The sequence below is a fragment of the Salmo trutta genome, chromosome 2 (genome assembly GCF_901001165.1).
Source record: "Salmo trutta chromosome 2, fSalTru1.1, whole genome shotgun sequence".
NCBI lineage: Eukaryota > Metazoa > Chordata > Actinopteri > Salmoniformes > Salmonidae > Salmo > Salmo trutta.
In genome coordinates, this window is record NC_042958.1 from 18,582,456 (window position 1) to 18,608,750 (window position 26,295).

The 26,295-nt window shown below is 44.1% G+C and overlaps 1 protein-coding gene across 4 annotated transcripts in view; it reads right to left on the reverse strand.

The window, feature by feature from the left end:
* The window catches only part of sema5a (sema domain, seven thrombospondin repeats (type 1 and type 1-like), transmembrane domain (TM) and short cytoplasmic domain, (semaphorin) 5A), a 193,270-nt gene that overhangs the window by 105,567 nt on the left and 61,408 nt on the right, over positions 1-26,295 (reverse strand). For all 4 annotated transcript variants that reach the window (XM_029697428.1, XM_029697432.1, XM_029697435.1 and 1 more), the window contains 2 exons: positions 16,441-16,486; positions 3,984-4,046 (listed from right to left, as the gene is read on the reverse strand). In XM_029697428.1, coding sequence (XP_029553288.1) covers positions 3,984-4,046; positions 16,441-16,486 — 109 coding nt within the window. The remainder of the gene's footprint in view (positions 1-3,983; positions 4,047-16,440; positions 16,487-26,295) is intronic.

A 26,295-nucleotide genomic window follows, 5' to 3' on the forward strand; every position in this document is an offset into this window, starting at 1 on the left:
CAAGGCGGAGACACCGTATCTGTGAAATAACTTAAGTTACGGTATATTGCTGTGCGGCGGACTAAGTAATAAAACCCCCAACTCTGCCAAGTAAAAGGGAGAGATGAAGAGCGAGAGTGAGAGGGCGAGAGAGTGAGAGAGCGAGAGAGTGAGAGAGCGAGAGAGTGAGAGAGCGAGAGTGTGAGAGAAAGGGAGTGTGAGAGAGAGAGAGAGAGAATGTGAGCGTGAGAGAGTGAAAGACAGAGAGAGCGATAAAGAGAAAGAAAGAGAGAGAGAAATAAAGAAATATGCAGAAAATGATGTCTTTAATGCTATTCTTAGTGTTCTGTACATTACTGGAGTGTATCTTCAGAAGCAACAACAAGAAAAACAATTCCTTAGGACTAAGGTAGCTTAGTCTGTAATTCAGAATGACAATCATACACTGGCCAGTCCCTGCACACCTATTATGTGTGTGTGTGTGTGTGTTATATGCCTCTAACCACCTTTCACAGAGGGATAAACACACAGGCAAATCTCTCAGACTCCAACTAAAAAACGTAAATACCCACAAGGCCCCTGCAGTTCAGCACACGGTCACATTCAGTTATAAAGCATGTTATTTGGAGGAGGGTATGCAGGAAAACCACACACACACACACACACACACACACACACACACACACACACACACACACACACACACACACACACACACACACACACACACACACACACACACAGAAGAAAGGGAAACAGTATCTGGGTATAGTCGGTTTAAATGAAAAGGTGTGTACTAAACCCACTAAATACTACTTCAGACATAAATCACACATTATTGTCCATGAGGGGTTTTCTCCAGTTTGAGTGAAGTCTAAGTTAAGTCTGAGTTATGAGTGGGTTTGTTTCATGTTGGGATGAGTGTGTTAATGGCCTCACCTCTGATTTGCCCTGACTGAAGCAGGCTCCTTTAGTGAACTCCTCACAGTTGTGTGTGTGTGTGCGTGCGCGTGTTTACACACACACACACACACACACACACACACACACACACACAGCGCTCACTGACACAGACATAGTGTATCCTAGAAATACCGTAATGCTTTTGAATCATCACTTTTAGAGAGCAATGAACTAAAGTGGTACCAATTGATTAACAAACCTGGGTAATACTTTCTATGAAGTCCACATGCACACTGCATTACACAGCATTAGACATGCACTCCTAATGCAGTATACGTATAGTTATAGACACACATAAAGACTCATAATTCTATATACCAATAGTCATAATGCATTATAAGTATCATCATAATCACTATAAAGGTATGCTATAACACACCATAACAAAGATTCCTTTATAGTGGCTTATAGGTATGCTATAACACACCATAACAAAGATTCCTTTATAGTGGCTTATAGGTATGCTATAACACACCATAACAAAGATTCCTTTATAGTGGCTTAGAGGTATGCTATAACACACCATAACAAAGATTCCTTTATAGTGGCTTAGAGGTATGCTATAACACACCATAACAAAGATTCCTTTATAGTGGCTTATAGGTAGGCTATAACACACCATAACAAAGATTATGATGCAACAATAATCATGTGCTGCTCATTGATAAAAACATTAGAATTGCATCGCACTCATAGTCATTATAATACTGTATGATCCTTGAGGAAGAAGTGATCAGCCATGATGAAGCAGTATGTTGCAGTATATTCTAAGTGATTATGATGATACTTATAATGCATTATGACTATTGGTATATTATGAGTCTTTATGAGTCTTTATGTGTGTCTATAACTATGCTTATACAGCATTACGAGTGCATGTCTAATGCTGTATAATGCAGTGTGCATATGGGCTTCACAGAAAGTGTTACCCACACCTGAAAGTAACAAACTGTGCACCTACTACCTTTTTAAATGCTATTTTGGGACAGAACACAATGTATGTACTGTTTATCCAAGCAATATCAAAGTTATTTTGCAAAATGTTGATTTGGAGTGGGCCCTCTCGCTATTAAGACTGGTCGATACACTGTTGTAACTTTAATGGGTTACAGAGTTAATGTTTACAGTTAATTCATTGAGCTGTATCTAAAGATATTTTCTTTACAGTTATTTACATATGTAATTGTATTAGAATTTGTGTGTTGGAGATTGAGAGAACTACATACATATTTTTGTTGTATTGGTTAGTATTGGATTACGCTTTTGACTGCAAGTTCCAGAATGCCTTGCGACAGGAAGTAGAGAGAGAACACACCAGTTACGTACAAGTGACAAGTGATTATCCTGACTTTCGCTAGCAACTTTCTTTTATTGTTTTGTAGAATCTAAAGTTGTTAAATGTAACGTGAACAAGTAGTATTACTAAAAGAAGCTTTCATTTCAAACCCGACGTCCCGAGTCATTACTTTGAAGATAGTTATTCTATATATGTGTATGTATTTCTTGTAAAGATCATTACATTGAAACAGAAGTTCATGCCTTCCTTGCTTTACTGTGGGTTGTACAACAACATTAGAGATGATCCTTACTGTGGGTTGTACAACAACATTAGAGATGATCCTTACTGTGGGTTGTACAACAACATTAGAGATTATCTTTTTGGTCAGCTGCCCAGCCAAAATGAACATTTTAATGGTTTTGATGAAAATATGAAACTATGGGAAATGTTATGAAGAAAAATGTCTGAGCCGTGTGAATGTCTGAGCAGTGTGAATGTCTGAGCAGTGTGAATGTCTGAGCCGTGTGAATGTCTGAGCCGTGTGAATGTCTGAGCAGTGTGAATGTCTGAGCCGTGTGAATGTCTGAGCAGTGTGAATGTCTGAGCCGTGTGAATGTCTGAGCCTTGTGAATGTCTGAGCCGTGTGAATGTCTGAGCCGTGTGAATGTCTGAGCCGTGTGAATGTCTGAGCAGTGTGAATGTCTGAGCCGTGTGAATGTCTGAGCCGTGTGAATGTCTGAGCCGTGTGAATGTCTGAGCAGTGTGAATGTCTGAGCAGTGTGAATGTCTGAGCAGTGTGAATGTCTGAGCCGTGTGAATGTCTGAGCCGTGTGAATGTCTGAGCCGTGTGAATGTCTGAGCCGTGTGAATGTCTGAGCAGTGTGAATGTCTGAGCAGTGTGAATGTCTGAGCCGTGTGAATGTCTGAGCAGTGTGAATGTCTGAGCAGTGTGAATGTCTGAGCCGTGTGAATGTCTGAGCCATGTGAATGTCTGAGCAGTGTGAATGTCTGAGCAGTGTGAATGTCTGAGCCGTGTGAATGTCTGAGCCGTGTGAATGTCTGAGCCGTGTGAATGTCTGAGCCGTGTGAATGTCTGAGCCGTGTGAATGTCTGAGCAGTGTGAATGTCTGAGCCGTGTGAATGTCTGAGCCGTGTAAATGTCTGAGCCAAAACCTGCCATCTTATCCTCAAACAGTTTAATAAAGGTTAAATAAAATAAAATAAAATCATCCAACGGAGACATATCTTTTTAAGTGCCTAATTGTCCTTTCATCCACTGTTTTTAATAAAATACAATAAGTATGCATACATGTGTATAGATGATGTAATGTACCATGTTTGACCATGATTGTGTTTAGTGTCTCAACTCAATTTGAGCGGTCCACAATGTGGTAAAAAAATCTGTATTTTATATTATTGTGAAGTGATATTTAAATACACTGTTCTCACTCACTCACACACACACACACACACACACACACACACACACACACACACACACACACACACACACACACACACACACACACACACACACACACACACACACACACACACAAACAAACAGAAGAAAGGAAAACAGTGTCTGTGTATAGTCGGTTTAAATGAAAAGGTGTGTACTAAACCCACTAAATCCTACTTCAGACATAAATCACACATTATTGTCCATGAGGGGTTTTCTCCAGTTTGAGTGAAGTCTAAGTTAAGTCTGAGTTATGAGTGGGTTTGTTTCATGTTGTGATGAGTGTGTTAATGGCCTCACCTCTGACTTCCCCCGACTGAAGCAGGCTCCTTTAGTGAACTCATCACAGTGCCACTCCGCCTCCTGTCAACACAAAAATAACATTAGAAACACAAGATACTGGTGTTAAACTGCATTAGAAACAGACACTGAAACAGCATGACACAATGGAAACACATAGGCATTAAACGAAGAGAACATTAAACATTGGGCAAAAAAATATGAATTGTTCATTAACAACATTGTAAACCAACAATAAAACAGCTTTTAGAAACACTCAATAAACTGACACTTGAGCAGTAGACAACAGTTTAATAATGAACAGTGACAACATTCTACAATAGCCGTTTTCTGTAGGCAGGTATACCACATCACATTGTTTTAAATACGGTGTAGACTATTTCCTCCAGTCTTGAGTTTGTTTGACCAGGTGGTATAGTATTGGCCACTACAACCAACCTCTCTCCCTTTCCCATTCATTTATATGGCTGTGGTTCATCGACCCACACAGAGGCTGAATGAATACATCCTACACAACAGACCGCATCCTATCGGTGTACCAGTGCACGTTAAATATGAACACTGAATTCAATTAACGCGCCCACCCACCAGGGCTCACTCCAGACACGAGGGAGCGAGCACAGAGACGGATGACAATGTGATTTACACCAGGGGAGAAAATGAGGGATACTTAGACATGACAGAGCAATCACAGAACTGAATGTCAATGTGATTTACATGGGAGGAAATGTTGAGATGCTTTTCACGTTTTTACTAGCAGAGAGGAATTAGGAGATAAAACCTAGGCCTATCCTCTAAGGATGAGAATTCAATACACTCTGATTCCTCAACTGTAATTTCACTTCTGGTACTCCAGGGGGTTTTCATTGATAAAGGTTCTGTAGTAATGGAATGAAATGACTGCTGGCGTCAAGCCAGTGAAACGATGGACGGAGGGAGGAGGAGAACAGCCATTACCGCCACTCCAGAGATTAGGGAGTGAATGGAAAGTTTCTGTAATAATTACTGTACCGGTGTAACTTAATGTACCACTCCGGAAGTTTATGAACCACTTGCTAGCTATAAGTCCCATTATAATTGTATGTTTCACTGTAACTCTTGACCACCTTCCCCATTCATTCATTTAGCCAGGTAAATCATGGAGAGCAGTTTCTATTTTTACAATATGGTAAACTACTTGAGGGAACGTTATACTGTATGGATAAAAAAATTTAGGATAGAAAATAAATCATATTTTCATCTTAAATATACTCTATATTTCAACTTTGTATAAGGACGAAACGAGGGGAAGGTAGCCTAATGAGTTGAAACCACCTTTTACATTAAGAACCTGTTAAACTTTACCAAACACATTATTATAATGTTTCCATCTGATTCAGGATTGAAAGTTGTATATCAGCTGTATATCGTGCAGAAAGAGAGGATAAGTTGAAACCCCTCAGCAGAAACTTTCTTTAATTTCCTCCTCAGACAGGAACAGTGCACTGAAATTCTCCTCAGTGGTTTTTATGAGGAAGCCTTAACTCCACCGTCGCAATGGCCTAAAAGTAGTAACAGGAAGTAGAGATATTGCACGCACGCACACGCACACACACACATACACACGCACGCACGCACGCATACACGCACAGGTAGCCTAGAGGTTGGGCCATTGGGCCATTAACTGAAAGGTTCCTGGTTTGAATACCGGGGCCGGCAAGGTGTAAAAATCTGTTGCTGTGCCCCTGTGCTAATTTCACTCCCTGGGGTGTCTCAGGGGGAGTTGGGATATGCAAAAAAACACACTTGTGTGTAACAGGACAAAATATAAGCACCCCCAAATAATAATAATTATTATTATTACCCACACACCTGGCAGGTTCACGTGGGAACAGGAGGTGGGAGAAGGGGGGATGAGAAGGAGAACGAAAATAGGATAGAGGCCCAGCATAAAGTGGAGGGAGGCAGAAGGTGGTGGATTGTGTGTGTGTGTGTGTGCGTGGCCACCACTCAGCTGTATCTGTCAGGATGCCAGATGACATTCCAGGCCAAAGCTAGCTATTTTAGGGACAGTGCTCCTCTGACACAAACCACACATAAGCACTAGCAGCTCAGCATGCCAACCCAGCTTGCACAGCACTAGCTGTCCCTATGAGTAGACTATGCGTGTGCAGTACGTGCTCTCAGAAATGACAGGGGAAATACCAAAAGGTTTGGTCTAACTCAAACACAAACATTCTCTAGTCCGTCTGTGAAATGGTATTAGATAGTAATGATGAGGTAGCATAATCAATAATATTACGAAAGGGCTTTGTGGGCACTAACGGATTCAATAAAACAAATCATTACTCATTCAAATGTATTATAATAATCAAATATAACTAGAACAATTCAGAAGAGATTCAATACTCATACTTATTCCACTTTCAAAAACGGCTACTATAATAAAATATGAAGTGAATATTATCCATCTTTCCTAAAACCAGTAATATATTGGCATCATTTACCACCTCTCACACCCCAGTACCACAGTGCCAAGACATCAAATGGGCCAGAATACCTAGCCGTGCATCGATGCAAAGTCTAGAACCAAAATCTTAATAAACACCCATTACAACGCTATTATTTAGCCTCTTTGTGCTCTGCAGACGAAATAGCTCTCTTAAAGTGAAATATAATCTCTAGTGTGCTGACATTTATTCTAATTATCAGCTCTCAACTTTAGGTCTCTGATACACAGCCCTTTTTAGTTAGAAAGAAAAGCTGCTTTTCAGAAGTATCTACTGGTCTGAAAGCAGCTGTAGGGCATAATCACATGCAGGCATTCAGTGTTTGGGACTTAAAGTGATTTGAATCTGGAGATATGCATGTTCTCTCTGCCCACCCTCTCTCTTCACTACACTGTCCTCAGTACTGTTTGATAACCAAGAGATGAGCCTTTGTGCAGAGACCATGTGTGTCTTCACTACTAAGAGGCCCATTGTTACTCTAAGGTGGGTGTTAGGGAGAGACAGAGAGAGCGTGGTCAGAGGACAGACAGAGGGAGAGAGAAACAGAAGGGTGACAGAAAAAGAGATCGGGGGTGAGAGAGAGAGAGAAAGAGAGAGAGTGGTTGGGGGGACATAACATAGGACAGGGACTTAGGCAGAGAGAGAAAAGGGAGAGCAAGGAAGAGAAATGGAAAGACAGAGAGAAAAACAGAGAAGGACAGAGAAAGAGAGAGAGAGAGAGAGAGAGAGAGAGAGAGAGAGAGAGAGAGAGAGAGAGGGAGGGAGGGAGACAGACAGACAGACAGACAGACAGACAGACAGACAGACAGACAGACAGACAGACAGACAGACAGACAGACAGACAGACAGACAGACAGACAGACAGACAGACAGACAGACAGACAGAGAGAATCCAAAACTGTGTTCTTCTCCCCAGACAACCAGACATGATAGCATCTATTTTGCATAAAGAGAGCCACACTTTATGTCTAGAGTAGATACTGTCTTGGGACTCCTTCATAAGACTAGGACATTATGAGGAGAGACAGAGAGCAGAGACATCTGTATCTGTTCGAAATGTCTTTTGACCGTTTTTTTGTTGCGACATTTAGAATTCTGACTGATGTCTGGCTGATGTAAGCCGATGAAAGGTTCTGACAAGAAATTGGCCCTGAAGTCATATTAAAATATGTGTCTATTTCACTACAGTCCCAGATAGTTACAGTCATCAGAGCAGAGCTGTCAGTCAACATGTAGGTAGGGTATTTAAAATCTTAATCAGGTATGTTTTAATTGACTGAAAAACATCCTAACTCCACAGAGACTGTAGTCTCACCATAATGTATGACATCAAATATGAAGGTGTTCAGTATACACAGGGTAGACAGTCAATTAGTCACTATCAGTGTCAACATTGACCATCCTCCACAGTCAAACCATTAGTTTCCGAACCCCATCACCCCTCTCAGCCCCTTTAATGGACCAGTCCAAGTTATTATTGAGTGTGCTGTGTATCTCTATTCTGTGCCCTCATTCCACTGACTCAGTCCTCTGTATTATTCCATGCATTTAAATGGAGGAGTTATTCCGACTTGGCCAATTTAAAGAAGCTGAGCTATTGGAGCTAACAGAGGTGTTCCGTTAGCGCTTGCTAAGCAGGGGTAATTGTCTCTCAGACAGAAAGCGTGATGGGAAGAGAGAAGCTGCTGAAATACAACACACTGGGAACTTATTTTGCATCTTGCATTAAATGTCTTCATTATAGCAACAAAAAAAAATTTCATGGCATATCTGCTATTTATTTCACATACTGCACTCCACATTGAATGTGAACAATGCTACTGCTACTACAGAATTCGTCCAGCAATAACTGCCTAATGCTTCGATCCACAACACTGTCTGAAAAACTAGACTGCCTCTGTGTTCCAGTTTAGATTTTCTGTGTCAGAGGAAATAGCCTACTAATGAAGGATTTAAAACATCAGGTCTCTCTGAAGGCCATTCTATTAACGATAGAACAGAGGGAGAGAGAAAGAGAAAGAGAGAGAGAGAGAGAGAGAGCGAGAGAGAGAGAGAGAAACAGGACAGGAAGGAAGGAACACTGAGGTCTAGAACCCAGGTGATCATCCATCACCGTGGGCAAGACAATGGGATGTGAACACAATGCAGACAGAGAGCAGGTGATTCATCAAGGAAGTGCTCGGTCCAACCAACAGCAGCTACTGTACAGGGTGTACAGGGTGCAAAGGCTCATGGAAGTACGGTACAGTGGTGCCAAGGCTGACTCTGCTGACTGGGGTTGGCAAGGGGTGAGTGTAGGACAGTGAGGGAGTAGGGGGTAAGGCTAGGGAGTAAGAAGGGGGTAGAAGGGGGTAAGGGCTGGGGTATTGACATAGGGGCTGTTCACACTAGACATGTTAGTCATTGCAGAGTAGGCCTACTTTACCTGCTGCCAGATTCTATATAAACCAGATTCTGAGTGTGTGTTTGTGTTGTAAAAACACTCCATCTGATGGCAATCAGAAACTTCTCAGAAACTTTTCACTTCAAATCATTGTTTTGCTTTGTATTCTGAGAGTGTTTACAACACAAAAACAGTTCATCAGACAAAGTACTATCTCTCACCTGAGTCGTCTGTACCCTTCCTGTTCATAGCCCCAATTGAAGAGATAATCCATGGGGAATGCAATCAAAGACACACAGAAATTGCAAAAGAGTTCTCTCGCTCTCGCTCTCTCTCTCTCGCTCTCTCTCTCTTGCTCTCTCTCTCTTCATCTCCAATGTTATCCCTTCTTCTCCGAGCAGAGGACTTCACTTCTTCTCTCCCATATGCTTTTCTAAAACCTTGACTTTATTGTTCATTACAGTCAGGAAGTAGGAAGAGAGAGGGGGAGAGAAGGAGGGAGGGAAGAAGAGTGTTTTGCTGAGGTAACAGAGGCCAGTGAGATTATGATAGCAGGCCTCAGCCAGTATCGATCTCCTGGTGAACTCTATATCTGCAGTACCACAGGACAGACAGAAGGCAGTTAGCTAGCTAGCAGCACATCAACTGCCACCACTCTCTGAAACTCCAAACAACACAACACTGCCAAGAGGCTCCAGGTTTCATTTTAAGTGATGAGGGTTAGTTTGAGGGAAAATTAGAGGGATTTCAATCAATAATGCCGGAAACAATTTCTAGAGGACTGGTTTATTTTTCCTTCATACATCGAAGGATGACCTTGGCTGTTTTGACATGCTCATAAATATATTTTCTTTGTACATAAAGGATTAAGTCTGAGCATTGATTAAACATCAAATGGTAATTCTACCTCGTCTCTTCTTGTATAAAAAAAATCATGCACGGCATAGCTCTCAGCACTAAGCTTCATCAAGACACACAAGACACGAGAGTGTAGTTTGTAGGTCATTTCCCACAGTAGACTACTTTATTTTTTCAACAACAATGTAGACAAGTAAAATCAACAAACCCTGTGAGTATTCTGGTAGTTCATTCTTTCTAGGAATGTATTATTTCTTTGTTTCTTTGTTAGGGACCATGTACAACATGCCATTGCACCAGATTTAACTAGATAGTACATTTTCATCTGTAGTCCCTGTATTGCGGTTTCATAAACAATATTCACATCACAAATTAACTTGATCAATCTTTAATGCACTTAATATGAGCTGAGAGGCACCGGCAGGGGAGACTTCCTTCATAATGAAACCTAACACAGAAAGAATATAAGACATGCCAAGGACGCCAAGGATGCAAATTTCACCGCAATGAAAATAATTGCATCTTTTAAAGAGAGGAAAGGAGAGGGTAAATTAAAACGAGAGGAGTGGGTAAAGGGTAGTGGAGCTGAGGGACAAAGCAGAATATGTCACGCCCTGATCTGTTTCACCTGTCTTTGTGATTGTCTCCACCCACCTCCAGGTGTCACCCGATTTCCCCATTTTCCCACGGTATTTATTCCTGTGTTCTCTGTTTGTCTGTTGCCAGTTCGTCTTGTCTTGTCAACCAGCGTGTTTTTCCATGCTCCTGCTTTTTCCTTTCCTCTGTTTTCTAGTCCTCCTGGTTTTGACCTTTTGCATGCCCTGACTCTGAACCCACCTGCCTGACCATTCAGCCTGCCCTTACCTTGAGCCTGCCTGCTTCCTTGTACCCTTTGGAACTCTGACCTGGTTAATGAACTTTTGCCTGTCCTCGACCTGCCTCTTGCCTGCCCCTTGTTGTTTAATTAATATCAGAGGCTCTAACCATCTGCCTCCTGTGTCTGCATCTGGGTCTCGCCCTGTGTCGTTATAGTACGAACTGGCCATGACTGACCCAGCAGACTTGGACACCATTAAAAAGCCACCATTAAAAAACACGACGAGCTACTTCAGAACCTTATGGAATGGTTCCAATCTCTGGCGGAACGCCACAACCAGGGGTCAAGGCGTTGATGGAGCAGGTCTGTGAATTATCTCACAGGCAGCATGCCACATCTGAGACCTCCCAGTCACTCAGTAACCCACCTACCAGCGGTGGGTTTGTTCAGCCTACCCCGTTTCCCCGAGAACCCCGCATACCTCTTCCTCCGGAGCGATATACTGGGGATCCTGGAACCTGCCGGGCGTTTCTTTCCCAGTGCTCCCTTATTTTTGAGCTACAGCCATCTTTGTTCCTTTCGGATCGGTCGAAGATAGCGTATCTTATTATGCTAATGTCTGGAAGGGCACTCTCCTGGGCTACAGCTGTTTGGGAGAAACAATCTGGTGTTTGCTATTATCTGTAGGATTTTATGGCAGAGGTGAGGAAGGTGTTCGATTCTCCGGTGCCTGCAAGAGAGACGGCCCAAAAACGACTGAAATTAAATCAGAACTCCCATAGTGTGGCATACTACGCAATAGATTTTCGCACATTGGCCACCAAGAGTGCCTGGAATCCGGAGGCCGTGTTCAATACCTTCACGGACTATCAGAGGAGATAAAAGATGAGCTAGCAGCCCGGGAGTTTCCTTTGGACCTCGATTCCCTCATCTCCCTTACCATTAGGATTGATGGGCTTCTACAGGAACTCAGGAATGAGAGGAGGTCGGGTCTCGGCAATACTCGTTCATCTGCTGCTGCTTGTTCACCTCCGAAGGAACCCGGAGGTCCCCAAAGGCTGCATTTCTGAGAAGATCCGAAGCCACCCGAGTTCCCTCGAATCATGGGCGACGGGTCTGTCGGATACACTGGAGCCTATGCAACTGGGCAGAGCTAGATTATTACCTAGGGAACGTTCACGTAGGCTAAGCTCCAACAGTTGTCTGTATTGTGGTGCTGCGCAGAATTAAATAGCCACCTGCCCAGTAAAGAGACCTGACTCATTAGTAGGTACGATTAGTAGGTACACTGGTGAGCCAGACTGGGAATTCACTAATTCCCATTACCCAAACTCCTTTTTTTTGTGATCCTGCTGTGGGGAGACCAGTCTAAGTCTCTCCGGGTGCTCATTGACTCTGGGACAGATGAGAGTTTTATGGACGCTATCCTGGTATCGGAAATAGGTATCTCCACTCAACTCCCCTCCTTTCCAAGAACGCCAGGGCACTGGACGGCCGCTCCATTGGAAGAGTCACGCACAGAACAGTTCCCATTAATCTGCGGGTATCTGGAAATCACAATGAGTCAATACAGATTCTCCTCAGTGAGTCTCCCCACATCCCTGTTGTTTTGGGATTTTCTTGGCTCCAGAAGCACAACCTCGATATTGACTGGACCATTGGTTCATTCCTGGGTTGGAGCCCGTTCTGTCATTCACAGTGCCTGAAGGCAACGCAGCCTCCCCCGGAACGTCCACCTCCAGGGTTAAGTCCAGCCTCGGATTTCTCTGCTGTTCCCGCAGAGTATCATGACCTCCTGGAGGTTTTCAGCAAGGCTCATGCTACCTCCCTTCCTCCACACCGTTCTTACGATTGTGCTATTGACCTCCTCCGGGCACCACACCGCCTCGAGGCTGGCTATATTCCCTGTCTGGCCCTGAGACCAAGGCCATGGACGAGCACATTGAGGACTCTCTGGCTACTGGGAGTATTCACCCTTCTGCCTCCCCTGCCGGCGCAGGGTTCTTCTTTGTGGGGAAGGACAAGACCCTGCATCCATATATATTGATTACTGGGGCCTCAATGACATCACGATCAAGAATCGTTACCCTCTACCACTCCTATCCTCGGCTTTCGCACCTCTCCAGGAGGCTACCATATTTTCCAAACTGGACCTTCGGAATGCCTACCACCTTGTTCGGATACGCAAAGGAGACGAGTGGAAGACGGCCTTCAACACTGCCAGTGGACACTATGAGTACCTTATCATGCCGTACACTCCCACTGTCTTCCAACCCTGGTCAACGATGTGCTCCGGGACATGTTGAATCGTTTAGTATTTGTCTACCTCGACAACATCCTGGTTTTCTCTTGTTCTGCCCAAGAACACGTTCTCCATGTTCGACAAGTCCTTCAGTGCCTCCTGGAGAATCAGTTGTTTGTAAAAACAGAGAAGTGTGAGTTCCTCCACTCCACTATCTCCTTTCTGGGATACGTCATCGCTGAAGGGAATGTCCAAATGGATCCAGAAAAGTTGAGAGCGGTGGTGGATTGGCCCCAACCCACGTCCAGGGTGCAGCTACAACAGTTTCTGGGGTTTGCTCATTTCTACCACCGTTTCATTCGAGGCTACAGCACCCTGGCGGCTCCACTCTCTGTACTCACCTCTCCCAAGGTACTGTTCACATGGTCCCCAGCAGTGGACAGGGCTTTTATGGATCTGAAACAGCGATTCACTTCTGTCCTCATCCATCCGGACCCGACCCGTCAGTTTGTGGTTGAAGTTGACGCTTTCAATGTGGGAGTAGGGGCCATCCTTTCCCAGAGTTCCATCCAGCTAACCGGATGTTCGTCCCTGATTCAGCCCGGCCTCAGGTCCTGGAATGGGCTCACTCCTCCAGGCTTACCTGTCATCCTGGTGCCCGTCGTACCCTGGCTTTCATCCAACAACGCTTCTGGTAGCCCACCATGGCTCCTGATGTCTCGGCCTTAGTTGCCGCATGCACTGTGTGTACTCAAAATAGGACTCCGCGGCAAGCTCCATCTGGTCTCGTTCAGCCACTGACTGTTCCTCATCGACCCTGGTCCCATATTTCCCTGGATTTTGGCACTGGGCTTCCCCCGTCAGATGGCAACCCCACCATCCGTTTTCCTCATTATTCCCAGGGTATTTGTTCTGTGTTCTCTGTTTGTCTGTTGCCCGTTCGTCTTGTCTTGTCAACCAGCGTGTTTTTCCATGCTCCTGCTTTTTCCTTGCCTCTGTTTTTCTAGTCCTCCTGGTTTTGACCTTTTGCCTGCCCTGACTCTGAGCCTGGCTGCCCTTACCTTGAGCCTACCTGCCTCCCTGTACCATTTGGAACTTTGACCTGGTTAATGAACTTTTGCCTGTCCTCGACCTGCCTCTTGCCTGCCCCTTGTTATTTAATAAATATCAGAGACTCTAACCATCTGCCTCCTGTGTCTGCATCTGAGTCTCGCCCTGTGTCATTATAGAAGAAGGTAAATGAGGAGAGGAGAAGAAAAGAGAGGAGAGCGGGAAAGAGGAGAAGAGACGTGAAGAGGGGGAGAGTTAGAGGAGAGAGAGAGAAGAGGACAGGGGGAGAGGAAAAGTACAAGAAGAAAGGAGAGAAGAGAAGAAGAGAAAAATAGAAGAGGGTAGCAATCAAAGTAGTACTAAATCTCAATAGCACTCTGACCACTTCAGCTGAGCCCTGGGGGTTTTTAGATAGGTAGCTCCTTAACTCTCTAACCTAAAACCCTGTTCCAGTCAGATGCAAAGCAGCCTCTAGACTCAGGGTCAGTTTAAATTGGCAGTTGGCCCGTGGTCCAGATTACCAAGGCTTTCTCTCTCTGGAGATGGGGCCTGCCTGGGGCGAAGGAGGGTTGATAGGGGCTAGAGGAATCACACTGAGTGAGGGATGAGATAAAGGCTAAGAGGGATGGATGAAGGGATGGGGAGGATGAGAGAAGAAAGGATGGGATGAAGCATCTTTAATAACCAGCCCTGTCCCAGTGAGCGCCAACAAAAGAGTGACTCCCCATGGATCTCTGCCTTTCTCTATGGGGCTATCTCTATTTTCTTATCTCTCTGTCTCGCTCTACCTCACTTTCTTTCTCTCATCTCTGTCTATCACGATCTCCGATCTCTTTTTCCTCTATTCTTCCCTCTCCTCGTCTTCTTCATGTCTTTTATTCTCCCTCTCTCTCCCCAACCCCCTTCCCCCATTCTCTCTATTCTCCCCTGGTCTTTGAGGGTGTAAACAGCCATTGTCTAGCCTCTGTCCAGAGCATCAGTAAACTGCCAGTGTCTAGCCTCTGTCCAGAGCATCAAAGGAGCCTGCTGTTTTCCCCCAGGAAGAGATCCAGATAAACCTCTAACGTGTCAATATTTGACTGGTTACTCACTGGGCTACACGATTCTTAGCCCCACAGGGGGTAAGTACACACATACAGCCTTCAGCCATGGAAATCAAGGAGAAAGGAGGGAGCATGCTGGTGTAATGGTTACTATTCCATTGTGAGATGAAGGGATGAAGGGAGGGAAAGAGCTACAATTATACTGTACAGTATGTTTACAAACATCACATTGCACTGCTCAAACACATGCTATGGCTTTCAACATCAAAGGTTGACAAAAAAGATAAGAGATTATTTTATAGCATCATTTTAATAACAATCAATTTGCTTGATTCAATTGATTTGGTTTTGTGCTGCCAGTCTTAACTAAGAAGAGAGAGAATGAGCATCTGTGTTTCTTTCTCTGGCAGGCAGAACACAAGGTGCAAATAACTGCAAAAATACTATCGTCATGCAGCAGAACAGAATGGGTCTGGAACACAGGAACCACAGGAACTTCACACGTGGTTTTAGGAGTTGGGGTAGACATACACGTATAGGGAATTAACACTGACTGCAGAGAAGACTACAGTTTGACAGATGGGGCATTAAGACTGACTGAAGAGAAGACTACAGTTAGACAGATGGGGCATTAAGACTGACTGAAGAGAAGACTACAGTTAGACAGATGGGGCATTAAGAATGACTGAGGAGAAGACTACAGTTAGACAGATGGGGCATTAAGACTGACTGAAGAGAAGACTACAGTTAGACAGATGGGGCATTAAGACTGACTGAAGAGAAGACTACAGTTAGACAGATGGGGCATTAAGACTGACTGAAGAGAAGACTACAGTTAGACAGATGGGGCATTAAGACTGACTGAAGAGAAGACTACAGTTAGACAGATGGGGCATTAAGACTGACTGAAGAGAAGACTACAGTTAGACAGATGGGGTATTAACACTGACTACTGTGGCTGGTGGACTTTCCTGAATCCCTGATCCAGCTTAGCCTAGAGATGGCCTCTGCACATAGCCCATGGTGCAATCCAAGCCCATAGGATCTCCTGACAAAATAATAATGATCCTGGCTTCATTTATCAGCACTTAACATAATGATGTTGTCAAGATGCATAGGCCTATAACATGGAGAAACTATTGAACTATTTGAAATGTTCCCTGGGTTTTCATTACTGTAGCTCCCATGGCATGCTATGACAAGCTTTGTGTCTTGTTTGTGACCATTTCTAAGGGCCTGACAGCTGGGCTGTTCCAGTAAGTGCTACGATAATTACTGCATAACTGTGTTACACACAAAGACAAGACAGTCAGGACATCTTATAGATCACACTGTGGTCCAACAGAGAGTGAGGAGGTGGTGGGAGAGGGAGGGAGGGGGCAGAAAAGAAGGAAGAGGAGCAAAGAGAGAGAGAATACGAGAAGAAAGAGAGAGTATGAGAAAAGAGAGAAGTGAATCGAAGAGTGAGTGAGAGGTATATAAATAGGAAGGGGATTGAGAGGGAGAAAGAGGGAGTGACAGAGAGATAGATAGTAAAATAGAGGGAGGATAATGGTAACGCTGGTAAAGACTCACCTGGATCAACGAGAGGTCCTCCAGATTGAGTCTGAAGAGGTGGTTTCTGAAAGAAAAAAGAGAGGGAGGAGAGATGAAGATAGAATCTTCTCTAAAAGAACAACACCGGAGAAAATAAAAGTGGACAGGAGAGCATTTCTGGTAATAGGTGTCCAACGATATCTCTGGGTTATTTTATCCCTATTTTGGTCATTTTCTCTCCCTTAATAACACATCTTTGATGTAGCACACTTGTTTCTGGGCCACTCCGAAAGCCTGTTCAGATGTAACCACATATAGGAACACTTGATTTGACTACTTTACTGCTATAGCATTCCAAAACTAGGTATATCTTTGTTGAATAGAAACCCAGTCAAAACTGAACTGAATATAGTTTGCAAGATTACATACTTTGTCATCTCCCAGTGATATGCCCTTGTCTGGGAAGAACTTTCCCATAGACACAGATACGGAATCAGCTTACCCTTTACTAATCCAAACATTAACCATTAGATCTTTTTTACGGGTAACTTCAACCAACTGAATGGGAGTTTTGAGGAGTATTTTTCTTCGCTCTGCTGATGAGTATTTGTCTCTGTTAATACATGAGTAATAAAGGCCTAGTTCATACATTTGGTGAAAAAATACATATTCTATTCGTCAGCTTGACGAGAAAGAAATAGCCTATTCCAAACAGACTATGGGACAGTTATGGGACGATAGATCCCAATAGGCCTAGACTAAATAAATAAAACATTCAAAAGCAATGAGTCTGATGCAACAGATCAGAACATTTAGCTTAAAATGTTAATAAACTACTATTATTTCACATTATAAGAGTAGCAATGTGCACAAGGCAGCAGGCTACGTGTGAATATTCTTTCCATAATGCAATTAGCGGGAAAACACTGTTGTCAAAAGCACACCATACATGTGAGCGGTTTCATGTGACAGAGATGAAAATATCCGTTCGAAATTTTGAAAGAGGGAAGATCTAATATGCAACAACTAGCATGGATTGCTGTTATTACAACGATTGTGCCTTTGGCTATTGACCAAAGAAAGAAAGTTAATATAAAATAATTTCCCCCATGGATATGGTCTGATTTTGTCTAGGCTACTTTAACCTGTTTGGGATAGGGGGCAGTATTGAGAATTTTGGAAAAAATATGTTCCCATTTTTAACTGCCTCCTACACCAACTCAGAAGCTAGAATATGCATATTATTGTTCAGGTTTGGATAGAAAACACTCTGAATTTTCTAAAACTGTTTGAATGGTGTCTGTGAGTATAACAGAACTCCTATGGCAGGCAAAAACCTGACAAGGTTTCAAGCAGGAAGTACCCTGTCTGACAAGGAGTCGTGCGTCTTGCATCTTTTTATTGAAAAGTAAGGATCTTAGCTGTAACGTGACAATTCCCAGGGCTCCAATAGGCTCTCAGAACCCGCGAAAAACCTGAAGGTTTACGAGGGAGCCTCAGGCTGAAACACATTATCACCTTTTGTAAGTGGCTGCTCAGAGGACCTTTGAATGAGGCGCGTGCACGATTCGCTCCTGAGGAGAAATTTTATTCGGCTGTTTAGGCTCAATGCATATTCCCGGTCGGAATATTATCACTTATCTACGAGATAAATGGCATAAAAATTGGTTTTAAACAGCGGTTGACATGCTTCGAAGTACGGTAATGGAATATTTAGACATTTTTGTCACGCCAATGCGCCATGCGCGACACCGTGATGAAGCATTCTGATAGTGTCTAGAACTCACGAACAAAACGTCGCTGTTTGGATATAACGATGGATTATTTGGGACCAAACCAACATTTGTTATTGAAGTAGAAGTCCTGGCAGTGTATTCTGACGAAGAACAAGCAAGGTAAGAACATTTTTCTTATAGGAAATGTGATTTTGGTGGAGGCTGACCTGGGTGGGTATCTAAATAGCTAGCCGTGTGATGCCGGGCTATGTACTTAGATTATTGCAAAATGTGCTTAATCCGAAAAGCTATTTTAAAATCGGACATATCGAGTGCATAGAGGAGTAATGTATCTATAATTCTTAAAATAATTGTTATGCTTTTTGTGAACGTTTATCGTGAGTAATTTAGCAAACTGTTAGTAAATTCCCCGGAAGTTTGCGGGGGTTATGCTTTTTCTGAACGTCACATGCTAATGTAAAAAGCTCTTTTTTGATATAAATATGAACTTGATTGAACAGACATGCATGTATTGTATAACACAATGTCCTAGGTGTGTGATCTGATGAAGATCATAAAAGGTTAGTGCTGCATTTAGCTGTGGTTTGGTTTTATGTGACATGATATGCTAGCTTGAAAAATGGGTGTCTGATTATTTCTGGCTGGGCACTCTGCTGACATAATCTAATGTTTTGCTTTCGTTGTAAAGCCTTTTTGAAATCGGACAGTGGGGTTAGATTAACGAGATTCTTGTCTTTAAATAGCTGTAAAATAGTCATATGTTTGAGAAATTGAAGTAATAGTATTTCTAACGATTCAAAAATCGCGCCACTGGATTTCAGTGGCTGTTACGTAGGTGGGACGAGTTCGTCCCACATGCGCCAGAGAGGTTAAAGCAAGGTAAGACATGCCTCATAATATGTAGTAAAATGTTCAGGTTTCAGACAATTAAGTATATGTTTTTAAAATGCATATACTGCCTCCAGTTCATTGCAAAGTGGTGTGTGACGCGCTGATGATGCCTGCCTTCTGTTGCCTACGCATTTGCTATTTGAGATGCTGTAGCAGCAGCTCTCACGCTGTCAGACATATTTTCCACTGAAAGGCTATCTGTATTGTGTACGTGTGTGATAAATAAGATACATAACAAATATACTGTACACATGCGCCAATTTAATTCCACTAAATTAGGCAAATTAACCTATAAACTGATAAGGATGACCAGTCAAACTGGTATTTCCACAAATTAATAGTTTAAAAAGCATTATTTCGGGATGGAATTTTTTCTTCTTCTCTCCGACAATTGGCCGGCGTCAATTTTATTTATCGGCTTTTCAATTTTTTTATCCGCCAAAAGCCGGCTATCACCGGCTAACGGAAACTGTGTTTCACAGGTACATCTCTCACTCTGTCTGATTATAAAGACTTTCACAGGTACATCTCTCTGTCTCTGTCTGATTATAAAGACTTTCACGGGTACATCTCTCTGTCTCTGTCTGATTATAAAGACTTTCACAAGTACATCTCTCTGTCTCCGTCTGATTATAAAGACGTTCACTGGTACATCTCTCTGTCTGATTATAAAGACTTTCACGGGTACATCTCTCGGTCTGATTATAAAGACTTTCACAGGTACATCTCTCTGTTTCCGTCTGATTATAGACTTTCACAGGTACATCTCTCTGTCTGATTATAAAGACTTTCACAGGTACATCTCTCTGTTTCCGTCTGATTATAGACTTTCACAGGTACATCTCTCTCTCTCTGATTATAAAGACTTTCACAGATACATCTCTCTCTCTCTTTCTGATTATAGACTTTCACAGGTGCATCTCTCTGGCTCTGTCTGATTATAAAGACTTTCACAGGTACATCTCTCTGGCTCTGTCTGATTATAAAGACTTTCACAGTGTCACGGTTGTCGTACTGGAGAGAAGACCAAGGCGCAGCGGGTTGCGTGTTCATCATGATCATTTATTCAATACACGTGAACACGAAAAAACAATAAACAAAAGAGAACGACAGACCGACAGTTTTACAGGCTAGGTACTCACATATAGCAGTGCAAAATCAACTACCCACAAGTGAACAAACAAAACACACACCTACTTATAGGACTCCCAATCAGAGGCAACTAGAAACACCTGCCTCCAATTGAGAGTCCAGCACCCAACCTACACATAGAAAACTAACCTAGAACCTACCCATAGAAATACAAACATAAAACAGTGACCAAAAACCCCCGTAATACATAAATAAACTACCCTCTGCCACGTCCTGACCAAACTACAATAACAAAATAACCTCTATACTGGTCAGGACGTGACAGTACCCCCCCCCAAAGGTGCAGACCCCGGATGCACCTACACAAAACACAGAAAACCCCCAAAACAAACAGAAAAAATCCCCCTAAACTAAAGGGAGGGAAGGGAGGGTGGCTGCCGTCAACGACGGCACAGTGCTACACCCCCCCTCCCCAACCCACCTATATGGGAGGCGGCTCAGGTGCGGGACGTGGACTCCGCTCCATCCCTGACGTAGTCCACTTAAGTGGCGCCCCTAACTTCGCCCGGCTGGCGGGTGTCTCTGGCTGCGCCCGGCTGGCGAGCGACCCTTGCTGCGCCCGGCTGGCGGGCGTCCCTGGCTGCGCCCGGCTGGCGAGCAGCGATGGCTGCGCCCGGCTGGCGGACGACCCTTGCTGCGCCCGGCTGGCGGACGATCCTTGCTGCGCCCGGCGGACGGCCACTCTGGCAGATCCGGCACGGCGGGCCACTCTGGCAGATCCGGCACGGCGGGCCACTCTGGCAGATCCGGCACGGCGGGCCATTCTGGCAGATCCGGAACGGCGGGCCACTCTGGCAGATCCGGAACGGCGGGCCACTCTGGCAGCTCCGGGCAGACGGGCCACTCTGGCAGCTCCGGGCAGACGGGCCACTCTGGCAGCTCCGGGCAGACGGGCCACTCTGGCAGCTCCGGGCAGACGGGCCACTCTGGCAGCTCCGGACAGACGGGCTAGCGGGCAGCTCTGGCTGCTCCTGACTAGCGGGCGGCTCTGGCAGCTTCTGACTGGCGGGCGGCTCTGGCGACTCCTGACTGGCGGGCGGCTCTGGCGACTCCTGACTGGCGGGCGGCTCTGGCGACTCCTGACTGGCGGGCGGCTCTGGCGACTCCTGACTGGCGGGCGGCTCTGGCGACTCCTGACTGGCGGGCGGCTCTGGCGACTCCTGACTGACGGGCGGCTCTGGCGGCTCCTGACTGGCAGGCGGCTCTGGCGGCTCCAGACTGGCGAGGCTGGGCTGACGCACTAGAAGCCTGATGCGTGGGGCTGGTACAGGATGTGCCAGCCTGGGCACACGCACCTCAAGGCTAGTGCGGGGAGCGGGAACAGGCTGAACAGGACTAGGCTGACTATTGGGAAGCTTGGTCCGGGTTGCTGGTACTGGTCGTGCTAGACTGGGGGTACTCACTTCCAGGATACTCCGAGAGGCAGGAACCGGAAAGACTGGGCCAGGGAGGCGCACAGGTGGCTGTGATCACACCGCCTGCACAACCCATCCTGGCTGGATGGAACTAGTAGCCCTGCACGAGCGGGGTGCTGGTACAGGGCGGACTGGGCTGTGCATGCGTATGGGCGAGATAGTGCGCACCTCGGCGAAACACGGCGCTCTCCACCTTCTTCGCTCCTTCCTGCACTCACGGGTAGCTGGCTTATGCTCTTCCTACGCCCAGCCAACTACCCGTGTGCCCCCCCCAAAACATTTTTTGGGGGTGCCTCTCCGGCTTCCTAGCCAGACGTGTCCCCCGGTAGCATTCCTGTTCCATCCCAGCCTTCTTCCACGGGCCCTCTCCGGCCAGTATCTCTTCCCAAGTCCACTTCTCACAATAATCCATATATTCAGCGTCCTGCTCCCTTCTCCGCTGCTTGGTCCTGTTGTGGTGGGTAGTTCTGTCACGGTTGTCGTACTGGAGAGAAGACCAAGGCGCAGCGGGTTGCGTGTTCATCATGATCATTTATTCAATACACGTGAACACGAAAAAACAATAAACAAAAGAGAACAACAGACTGACAGTTTTACAGGCTAGGTACTCACATATAGCAGTGCAAAATCAACTACCCACAAGTGAACAAACAAAACACACACCTACTTATAGGATTCCCAATCAGAGGCAACTAGAAACACCTGCCTCCAATTGAGAGTCCAGCACCCAACCTACACATAGAAAACTAACCTAGAACCTACCCATAGAAATACAAACATAAACCAGTGACCAAAAAACCCCGTAATACATAAATAAACTACCCTCTGCCACGTCCTGACCAAACTACAATAACAAAATAACCTCTATACTGGTCAGGACGTGACACACAGGTACAGTGCCTTGCGAAAGTATTCGGCCCCCTTGAACTTTTCGACCTTTTGCCACATTTCAGGCTTCAAACATAAAGATATAAAACTGTATTTTTTTGTGAAGAATCAACAACAAGTGGGACACAATCATGAAGTGGAACGAAATTTATTGGATATTTCAAACTTTTTTAACAAATAAAAAACTGAAAAATTGGGCGTGCAAAATTATTCAGCCCCCTTAATTCTTAGGGCTAGGGGGCAGTATTGAGAATTTTGAAAAAAAGATGTGCCCATTTTTAACTGCCTCCTACACCAACTCAGAAGCTAGAATATGCATATTATTGTTCAGGTTTGGATAGAAAACACTCTGAATTTTCTAAAACTGTTTGAATGGTGTCTGTAAGTATAACAGAACTCATATGGCAGTCAAAACCCTGAGACAAATTCTGACAGGAAGTGGATACCTGATGTGTTGAATTACCTTTAAGCCTATGCCATTGAAACACACAGGGGCTTATTAATTGTTGAGCACTTCCTATGGCTTCCACTAGGTGTCACCAGTCTTTACAAAGTGTTTTGAGTCTTATACTGTGAGATCTGACCGAACAAGAGCCATGGAACGGTGGTGGCCGATTAGACTCTGGCGCGCGAGTTCATGTTGGGTACTCTCGTTCCAATACGTTTTAAAAGAGAATGCAATCGTCCGCCTTGAATATTACTCATGTTCTGGTTAAAAAAGGCACTCATGATTTATGCTATACAACGTTTGACATGTTTGAACGAACGTAAATATTTTTTCCCCCTCGTTCATGAAGTGAAGTCCGGCGGGCATAGATCATGTGCTAACAACACGGAGCTTTTTGGACATAAATTATGAGCTTTTTCGAACAAAACTACATTCGTTATGGACCTGGGATTCCTGGAAGTGACATCTGATGAAGAGAATCAAAGGTAATGGATTATTTACATAGTATTTTCGATTTTAGATCTCTCCAACATGGCGGTAAGTCTGTATCGCAAAGCGTATTTTTCTGGGCGCAGTGCTCAGATTATTGCAAAGTGTGATTTCCCAGTAAGGTTATTTTTAAATCTGGCAATCCGGTTGCGTTCAAGAGATGTAAATCTATAATTCTTTGAATGACAAAATATAATATTTTACCAATGTTTTCGAATAGTAATTATTTAATTTGTTGTGCTGATTTGACTGGCGGTTATTGGAGGGAAACGATTTCCTGAACATCAACGCCATAGTAAAACGCTGTTTTTGGATATAAATATGAACTTGATAGAACTAAAAATGCATGTATTGTCTAACATAATGTCCTAGGAGTGTCATCTGATGGAGATTGTCAAAGGTTAGTGCATAATTTTAGCTGGTTTTCTGCTTTTGGTGACGCCTGTCTTTGAATTGACAAAACATTACACACAGCTATTGTCAATGTACTCTCCTAACATAATCTAACTTTATGCTTTCGCCGTAAAGCCTTTTTGAAATCGGACGACGTGGTTAGATTAAGGAGATGTTTATCTTTCAAAGGGTGTAAGATAGTTGTATGTTTGAGAAATTTGAATTATGACATTTAATTGTTTTCAAATTTGGCGCTCTTGATATTTCACCTGTTGTTGATAGGGTGTACCAGGGGTGGCACGCTTGCGTCCCACATAGCCCCTAGAGGTTAAGTTAATACTTTGTAGCGCCACCTTTTGCTGCGATTACAGCTGCAAGTCGCTTGGGGTATGTCTCTATCAGTTTTGCACATCGAGAGACTGACATTTTTGCCCATTCCTCCTTGCAAAACAGCTCGAGCTCAATGAGGTTGGATGGAGAGCATTTGTGAACAGCAGTTTTCAGTTCATTCCACAGATTCTCGATTGGATTCAGGTCTGGACTTTGACTTGGCCATTCTAACACCTGGATATGTTTATTTGTGAACCCTTCCATTGTAGATTTTGCTTTATGTTTTGGATCATTGTCTTGTTGGAAGACAAATCTCCGTCCCAGTCTCAGGTCTTTTGCAGACTCCATCAGGTTTTCTTCCAGAATGGTCCTGTATTTGGCTCCATCCATCTTCCCATCAATTTTAACCATCTTCCCATCCCCTGCTGAAGAAAATCAGGCCCAAACCATGATGCTGCCACCACCATGTTTGACAGTGGGGATGGGGTGTTCAGGGTGATGAGCTGTGTTGCTTTTACGCCAAACATAACGTTTTGCATTATTGCCAAAAAGTTCGATTTTGGTTTCATCTGACCAGAGCACCTTCTTCCACATGTTTGGTGTGTCTCCCAGGTGGCTAGTGGCAAACTTTAAACGACACTTTTTATGGATATCTTTAAGAAATGGCTTTCTTCTTGCCACTCTTCCATAAAGGCCAGATTTGTGCAGTATACGACTGATTGTTGTCCTATGGACAGTCTCCCACCTCAGCTGTAGATCTCTGCAGTTCATCCAGAGTGATCATGGGCCTCTTGGCTGCATCTCTGATCAGTCTTCTCCTTGTATGAGCTGAAAGTTTAGAGGGACGGCCGGGTCTTCGTAGATTTGCAGTGGTCTGATACTCCTTCCATTTCAATATTATCGCTTGCACAGTGCTCCTTGGGATGTTTAAAGCTTGGGAAATCTTTTTGTATCCAAATCCGGCTTTAAACTTCTCAACAACAGTATCTCGGACCTGCCTGGTGTGTTCCTTGTTCATGATGCTCTCTGTGCTTTAAACGGACCTCTGAGACTATCACAGAGCAGGTGCATTTATACGGAGACTTGATTACACACAGGTGGATTCTATTTATCATCATTAGTCATTTAGGTCAACATTGGATCATTCAGAGATCCTCACTGAACTTCTGGAGAGAGTTTGCTGCACTGAAAGTAAAGGGGCTGAATAATTTTGCAAGGCACTGTACATCATTCTCTCTTGGTCTAAAGAAAAATATACTCTAATCTGAAAAGATCATAGGCCCATGAGGCGGTGTGTGTGTGTGTGTGTGTGTGTGTGTGTGTGTGTGTGTGTGTGTGTGTGTGTGTGTGTGTGTGTGTGTGTGTGTGTGTGTGTGTGTGTGTGTGTGTGTGTGTGTGTGTGTGTGTGTGTGTTAGTGTGTGTGTAGTGTGTGTGTGTGTGTGTGTGTGTGTGTGTGTGTGTGTGTGTGTGTGTGTGTGTGCAAACCACAGTGAAAGAAACCTTAAGCCCAACAGTGAAACTTCACTTTAATGAACACCTTTAGCCTATCCTTGGCTCAAGCTCTTTTGAATTGTGAAGTTTCATTGTAAGCCAACTAAAAAAACGGTTTATTTGGAAACCTTTTACAAAACATGACAGTGAGTAGTATCTATATTGACTATCAATGTCTCACTATGGTTTTGGAAAGTCAGCATTATTGCATCACAGAATCATCATTTCAAAACGATTGTCTGGATTCTGGATGCTGATTGGTTGATAGCAGGGAGTTATTCACCACAATCCCCAGGTAATTGAACTGTTCCATTAGATTTATCAATGCGCATCCACTGTCCCACAGCCCAGCTAGGAAATGTATATACTTCATCTCCCCTGGAAAAAAGCGTCTAGACAATATTTCCCCATGCTACTTGCCTAGCATTTGGTTTGCAACAGTTGGAGTTTGTCTAAACCTTTCCTGTGGAACAATGCTGCAGGTTTTTTGGGCGATCTCCACCGTGCCATGCATATGAACATTATGAAACTGACAGCTTCTCTGAGCCAGGTTATTCAAGGTATAACAACACTCCTAGCTCTTGTCAGAGTAATGCATCTATTCTGTAATATTATTCACCAGCTGAAACCTCTTCACATAAGATGACTCGATAGCAACAC